Raw genomic sequence first — 8,460 nt, forward strand, 5'->3', positions numbered from 1 at the left:
TGGACCTTGTTTTTGTTTTGCATCTGATTTTATTTCATTTGCAAAAATTACAACTAAACTTTTTCACTAAATAATGTCAATTAAATTCTTATATTATACATTTATGTAATATCCCAAGTTTCATTAAATTAAGTCTTTTCCAGAGCTTCGGTACTGTTGTGCGTGGTTGTAAACAATGTGTTGGGGCTAAGGGAGTGACAATGCTTAAACCAAATCCCTTTCCAGCCTCCTCAAAATCCCCGCTTTCCATTTCCATTCCTTTGATACATATTGAATTTTTTTCAAATCCGAAAAAAATAATTTGACACGGATTTTCTTGTCTGCTTAGGAGGTTGAATGTGAGGCTTTTTCCTGAATTTCGAAGATAGGGAGGGCAAGATTTGATCTTGATAGGATGACTTCCCAAGGGTTTTATATTATTCATCATGCAAATTTATCATCACCTATAGTTTTCAAATGGATCCCTGTCCCATCCCTTACATCGACCACATTTTACTTAGTTTTCACTTTTTAGAAACGATATACATTAAAGACTGCATGGTAACAAGGTTTTGCACGAATATGCTTTATATCAGTCGTACCTTCCCACTGTATTAATGAGGTTTCATGACAAATTATTATACAGATTTGAAAAAAGAAAATGTCTGTGGCTCTTTATACATATAAATATAACTCTGGGCCCGCTCCCCTTTGTTGCTAAATACACATAACCGCTTCTTCACTTTAAAATCTCATTATGAAAAATTCGAAATTCATTTTTTTAGACAGGTCTGTTTTCTTCAATTACTTTCATTACTTTACCGGCAAACTGAATGCATTTTTGGGGGAAAAAATTAATGTTATTGTGGAGTCATCAAAATTTGAGGAGTCAATTTTCGTTGATTACTTAAATTTTACTCGTTCATGGGGGACGTAATCTCGAATATTTAATCAGATCTACAAAAAGGAAATATAACTGAATCCTTGTACATTAATTCGTGGAGGATCTAAATTCGTGGATGAAGTGTACGCACGAATTCAACGAATATTGAGCCACCAAGAAATATAATGATGGCACAGTATCTATTTAAATTACATGTATAGCTCACACGCAGATTGATACGAAGACGTAGAGACATAGATATGAGTAGTACTTTCCTCTGGCAGTGCTGAACTAAACTTTAACAAAAACTCCAGAACGGAAAAAAAGGTTCATGTATATCTATAAAATTAAACCCTTTAAATATTTCTTACTGACTGTCTAAAAATATATATTGAATTTTATCAATCTCATAGACGGTATACCGTATAAACGAGGTCTCGTGTCGCGGTAAATACTAGCACAAAAAGGATCCCTCACTGCTCAACGGCCATGAGCGCCAAGTATAGGTCTAAATGCAGCCTTCTACCGGCAAGTGGTGGCGTTTCAATATGTTTGTTTGTTTTTGTTTACTGCTTAACGTCCCTCTTGAAAATTTGTTTCTCAGATGGAGACGCCATAACTTGCCAGTGATGTGTCAAAATGTAGTTGGTTTAATAATTAGGTATAATTTGTTCTGATAGTAATAAGGACTAATAGCGTTTGATTATTGAGATTCTACAATGAGTGTTTGAAGATCGTGAATTTATGGTTAAAGTCTTTCTGCTTTGGTTCTTTTTTTTTTACTGCATGTTTATTAATTTCATTCTCTTACTGATCGGTAATACTTCCTAACATTTATCGAATAAGGTCGGGTCATCAGGAATGTTCTGCAGATTGTAAGAATCACTCTATTGTTAATAACACGGTTCAGTTATTCGAAGAAGCAGACCACGATTGGAACCTCGGCCCCCTGAATTACTAGTCAGCTGTTCTACAAACTGAGCTATCGAGCTACCCGACTAGCCGCCATGATCCCCTGTTCTTAAAGGCCTTCGCACCCAAAGGCACTATACCGGACTCTTCCCTGGCAGGTCTTTCATCTATCACTGTCAGCGCATGGTCACGGCACCAAGTGTAAAAGGAAATGAGGAAAATGCGAAGAACAAGAATATGATCCGAACACAGACTTCCTGAATCATTAGTCAGTATGATGTCTGCGGTGTGTTCCCTTGGAGGAAATTTATATTATAAAAAAAAAATTAAAACTTTTTCCTATTGAATATCATTTCCAAAATAGATTGGCAAATGTAAGAATGATTTCTATAAATAGCCACGGCATTAAATACTCAGAAAACGACAATTTCAAGAATTAGTTACGGAAGTTGAGTGCACCGGTTAAGGACACCAAGGTTCTGAGTGATTTCTAGACCATATGGTAGTTATTCTATTTTTTATTGGAGGCCGCTTCTGTTAACGTTGCAACCACACTGACCACAATACACTGTAGGAAATCACCTGCTTCATATCTGGGCAAAAAGGGTTCTCTTAGCACGTTGGGAAATAGGTTTTCGGGCAAGAAGGTCATTGAAGAGTCTCAATATTTGTCAATATTATTGTATTAGAAAAGATAGCATATAAGATATACTAGTGATGATTAGGCAAATGATCAAAAGGAAATACCACGTGGTGCGTTGGCAATTATTTGTTTACTGTAAAGTGTAATTTTACTCGACATATATATATATATATATATATATATATATATATATATATATATATATATATATATATATATATATATATATATATATATATATATATATACGTTGTACTAAGAGGCATTGTACAAATATGACAGCTAATAAACTATATAATCTCTCATTGTAAACTTTCTTTTATACAATCATAGATAAAATTGTTAGGCCCTGTAATGTCCAGAGTATATAACCTTGCTATGATAAGAACTTAGGACTTACCTTTGAAAACTGAAAAAAATGTCAGAAAACTGGTTACTTGCATTCATCTTTGTTTGCTTCACAAATGGTAAGTTTACAAATATCTTATATACCTTCATCTAGCTATATTAAATAATGTATAGGCAACATATGATCAAACTGTTTGTATTGCAGGAAAAAAGTATTTTGTATGGTTGTTATCAAAAATTATTTTATGTATGTGCGGATTTAAAGGGGATCAGGGGGAGGGGATAAGAAGAAATCCTCTTAACCCCCCCTTTCTTTGAATTTGCGGAGTTGTTAAATGTGCATAGAAAAAATTAACTAAAAACACAACACTTAGACTCTTGAGGTGGGAAGAAGAGTCATACTATATGAACCTTCCAAAATGAAGGAAAGCGACTCTACACCCCCCCCCCCTCATCCCCCACCCCACCCCACCTCACCCCTTCTCCCCCCGGAATAAGTATTTTTTACGTTTGGGGAAGGAGTTTATTTATTTTTTATTCTTTTTTTTTTTTCATTTAATTTTATTTATTTATTTATTTATTTATGTGATGTTACAGTTCACTTGATTCACTTATTAAAATACAACACCAAAACGCAGTCTTCAGTTGTACTCAAAGGCTATTCATGAAAAGAAACTTGTGTTTTATATTCTGCAATTAAAGATATTTTAGATTTATCTACTGATTTATAAGAATCGTTGGATTTTTCAGTTGTGTGGTCGGAAGACTGCCCTCCTCACTGGATAAAGCACGGTTTTTCTTGTTACCTGTTCATAAAAGACGTTCCTGAGGACTTCATCGAAGCCGGGGTATAGACTTGTATCAATCAATCAGCTCGATTGTTTAATAAGAAAATAATTTAAGGTCGTATACATGTATATACATAACAACAGTGATACATTTTTTTTTAAAATTACCCTTGAGGTATTAAAAAAAAATACAACAAAATACTTAATTGTTCTCTGATATACTTTTTGGTGTAATACGACACAAAACATAATTATTTTTTTTAAAGTTTATCCAAAAGGGAGTAGAATTAGACGCGATGCACTTCAATGTACAGAAGAAAGTATTTCATTGCAGACGCGATTCCACTTTTCCGTGATTCGATCGCGATATACTGCTTCTCCGCGTAAAAATTCTGATTTTCTGTGTCTTATCATACTACTTATCCGCGGGTTTTTTTTTAATTGCTTCTCCTCCACTTATTTTAACTAGTTAGATTTTGTGGAACAAATATTAAATGTATTTATTTTTCCATTTATTTATTTTATTTTATATACTTATAAGCATGAAATTTCAGTCATTTTGCCAAAGGCGTGGGTCGAGGCTGGTGGAAATCGAGACAGTTGACGAAAACAACTTTCTCCGCTCACATATCGTTGGAACAAATCCACAAGGCGAGTTTTTTGATTAAGTTAGCAGAAAGGGAACGGAGAGAGTGAGGAGGTACAAATCATTTAATTTGTATATTGCTAATAATGATGTGATGGTGAACAAGTAGCTCAAAAGCATCCTTCTCAAGGAATATAAATTGTTTGTTTTTTCCTATTTCAAGATAATTTTTTATTCTTTCCGTTGACCTTGAAACATATCTTCGAAATAAGGGGAGTGGAGGGTCCATGGTTTTGTGTATGGAATGCGGAAAGGGGCTATGTAAGGATGCATGGGGACTGAGAACAAAGAAAAAAAGGCATAAGGAAATGGGGTGAGGGATGGAGGGGATAAGGAGATAGTTAAATAAAAAGGGAGGAGGGAGAAGTGCACCTCTTGTCTTACACCACTAATCATATACAAATTACATGTATCAGTTCTATTGCAGAGGGGTACTGGATAGGACTATCAGACATTGTCTTTGAGGGAGAGTGGGTATGGACATCTACCCAGAATATGGCATCATTTAAGGACTGGTCACCGAAGCAGCCGGACAACTACCAGAGTCACCAAGACTGTGCCATGTTCTTTGCGCCGGATAATTTCCACTGGAACGACCATTTCTGTACAGTCAAGGCTGGATTTATCTGCGAAATGGAGTAAGTTGAATACACCTTCTTTAGATCATGCCAATCGATTTTTAATGTTTTCTTTTTAGCTTAACAGGCTCAAAACCCAACCCTGAAATCAGTGTTGTCATCCAGGTAATTACAATTTTGGGGGTTTTTTTTATCTTTTACAGAGCAGGAGAACCAATTGATATTGTAGGATAAGACGAGGAAAGGAAAATGATTGTAAGACATATGTTTAATAACAGAGAGTTGGAATAAAAACTGTCTTCCTTCGCATATCTTACGCTTATAAGAATTGAATTAAATCAGTATTAAGTTTTCTAAAAGTGGCATCTTTTCTTTTCTTTTAAAGTTGTTTTTACGATTAATTTGAATATTTATTTCAAAATCGTTTAAAAGAAATTGATTCATGAGCTTAATACCAATTTAAGAAGAGTACTAGAAGAGTCCTGCGGAACAAAAATTAATACCAGGGAACCAAGTGTTTTTGCTAGAACTACGTAAATTATTTGACATCAATCGCATACAATTGTATTTTACAAATGTTAAGTATAGTATTTACAATTCATTCTTGATTCACCACGTGATCGCATGTTTGTGCAGGCGCATATGTATGTGTACTTTACATGAAAAAGAAATAAAAGATATACTATTGTTGGTTTGGCTGAATTTCTTTATTAGCATTGGAAATTGCATTACTTTTTACATGTTGTAATTTGGGTAAAGCCATGATTTATTAGACTTTGGGCTAGTTGGCAGTGTTTTCGATAAGAGCCGGCAACCGGCAAAATTAACCGCCTGTACGGGAAATTTTGCCGGCTATGAGATATCCGTCATTGCAATTTTGCCGGGGTTGGTTCGTGAAATCTGTAGATTTTATCGCGACTATCTACATGATCTAGAGTAACTTCCCTTGAGTGTGCTCTTTTTCATGGAAGTTTTATTTGGTCCAAATCTATGCTATAACGTGCGAGACGCCGAGAGTAAAGTTTAAAGAATATATTTTTAATGAATAATTCCAACCTCATAAAAAATTCACAAATCAACAATCGCGATTATTACTTTAGCTTCAAAGATATGACCAAAATCGGCACGAGATTATTAAGAATTGTAGACTTCATTGGCACAAGCGCCAGGTATCTACGGCCGACAGTAGGAAAAAAGTTTTTAACATTTACTGTGTCACTCCACAAGCTAGGTCAAGATTAAAATATCAAACACAACAGCAAATATTTATATCTAGACCGATATAATTTTAAGACCTTACAAATGAAAATCACATATTTTTAGTCGTGAGTGAGACGTTTGAATTCTTACAGAATTTCCTAAAACTGAAAATGTAAAATTTGTATTCTTGATTATTTGTGTTAGATCTCTTGAAATACAGTAACAGTATTACTTTGCCCATTGAAGAAGGTTTTTATGAAAGTTTAAACTTCTACAGTTTATAAATATATCATTGATTAACAGATAGAAAGTATCACTTAAAAACAAAAATTTAAAAACAAATATTTTTTGAGAAAAAACAATTTCAAAAAATTTGCATATTTTAAAAAAATGCACCTGCTTAATTCTGTACTTTTAGTGAAAACCATCATTGAAGAAATAATATGTGTTTATCAATGAAGGGCAAGTTGGACGTGAATGGTCTCTGAAAGGCTGTTATTGAAAGCATGACATGTATAAAGACAAGACCCCTATAAAATCCGCCATTTGCAATGTACTTTCGGTTTCAAATCTTAACATTTGGACAAAATAAACAGGGAAACCAACTTTCCAGAGGCTATCGAAGTCCAGCTTGCCTTTCATTGATAAACATATATTGTTTCTGCAATGATGGCTTTCACTAAAAGTACGGAATTAATTAGGTGTATTTTTTAAAAATATATGCATTTTTTAAAAAGAATTTTTCTCGATAAATACTTTCTTTAAGTATTTGTTATCAAGTGATACTTTCTATCTGTTAATCAATGATATATTTATAAACTGTAAAAGTTTGAACTTTATATACCACATGGTTTAGAAGCTATTGTAAATATAAATTTTTGGACACGTTGACCTTTGGCAAAACCTTAAAAAGTGTATGATAGTTTAGTCTAAGATTCCAGAATATTTACAAAACAAGAATATTTTAATTTTTTGGTACTGTACCAAAGGTGTCTTAAAGGTCTTAGAATTATATCAAATAAATTATTTTCTTAATTTTGAATAATTATCCTGACCACTTTATGTGAAAGGGACGAATTATGTAGTATTTTCACTATGAAATTCTAGCACAGACAATTGTCTGTGCAAGAATTTCATACGTAAGTTGTCTTAATGTTTTATAGACACCTAGTTTTCAGAACAAAAACCTCAGTCTGTCAAAAGTCCATATAACAAATCAGTAAAAGGAAAAAAACAGTTTTTATATGGCTTTATTAGATTAAATTATGTAATGGATAGGACAGAAATGTGACAAAATACGGTACTTTTGTTGGCCTGAGAGGTAAGAAAAATTAGGAAAAAATGCTAATTTTCGTTTTTGGGCAGGGGGCTTCGCCCCCTGGGCCCCCTACCAGGGCTCTGCCCTGGACCCACTGGGGGCCTGAGGCGGACCCCAGACCCCTCGCCGAGATTGGTTTCCTGCTGTTGCAAATATATTTCCTTCTATTGAAAATCTTATTGAAAACACTGGTTGGGGTATAGAACTTTTGCAAACATAAGTACAGAACCCTTTAATTATAAATCAGATTGCTTGTCAGAAAACATGAATGAGTTTAAGAGTTTTTGGCCAAAAAGTGACATGAAATTTGCATAAAATCGTCGCGGTTAATAAAAAAACTCTTTGATATCTATAAATATGTACAATTACATGTAAATGTGAAATTTTGAAAACCAGCTGATTTTTTTTTTCTTTTGGGTCGTGGCTACTACTTTATTACGAATCAGGGTGACATAAAAGCGCCGAGGTGTTTTGGAGCAAAAAACGTGAAAATGCACTTTAAACTCATCCAAAAAAAAAAAAAAAATGGAGGGGGATCTCCAATTCAAGTACAAAAGTATATTTGGGACAGAGTATGTGGGGGTTTTTTTAAGTACATAACTCTCTTATTTTAAATCAGGCTGTTTGACATCAAGACCGCAGGGCCCGGTGAACATTACGAAGTGTTGGGGCAAAAACATGAAATTTGTTAAAAACTCGTCGAAAATAGAAAACTCTTTAGATCCTTTAAATACTATACTTTAATTTTGTGACTTTAGGAAAACATGTTTTAGTTCACCTTAGCTAAAGACTCAAGTGAGTTTTTCTAATCAAAATTTGTCCGTTGTCTGTCCTTGTCGACTTCGTTTTCGTTGTCATTAACTTTTTTTACCATTTCATCTTCTTTTCCGGATCCACTGGGCCAATTTCAACCAAACTTGGCACAAAATATTCTTGGGTAAAGGGGATTCAAGTCTGTTCAAATGAAGGGGGGTGCAATTAAGAAAGAGTAAAACTTGGGTGGGGACATTTAAAAATCTTCTCAAAAACCACTGAGCCAGAAAAGAAGAAAAAGTTAGTGAAAGCTTTCTGACATAGTGTAGATTCAAATTTGTTCAAATCCTGAACCCCGGGGGGTAGAGTGTGGCCACTTTTAGCGATCAAAATTTTACATGGGAATATATAG

The 8,460-nt window shown here is 34.1% G+C and overlaps 1 protein-coding gene across 1 annotated transcript; it reads left to right on the forward strand.

Annotated features, from left to right (window-relative positions):
* Positions 1-2,835: 2,835 nt before the first annotated feature.
* Positions 2,836-5,036, forward strand: LOC133200320 (perlucin-like protein). The gene is made up of 5 exons (XM_061336137.1): positions 2,836-2,884; positions 3,498-3,613; positions 4,108-4,204; positions 4,627-4,837; positions 4,981-5,036. The coding sequence occupies exons 1-5, from the start codon at positions 2,836-2,838 to the stop codon at positions 5,009-5,011; spliced, it is 504 nt and encodes a 167-aa protein (XP_061192121.1). The 3' UTR covers positions 5,012-5,036.
* Positions 5,037-8,460: the final 3,424 nt, after the last annotated feature.

This window comes from Saccostrea echinata, unplaced genomic scaffold (assembly GCF_033153115.1).
Source record: "Saccostrea echinata isolate AGI-Se365-2 ecotype Australia unplaced genomic scaffold, CSIRO_AGI_Sech_v1 ptg000038l, whole genome shotgun sequence".
NCBI classification, from domain to species: Eukaryota; Metazoa; Mollusca; class Bivalvia; order Ostreida; family Ostreidae; genus Saccostrea; species Saccostrea echinata.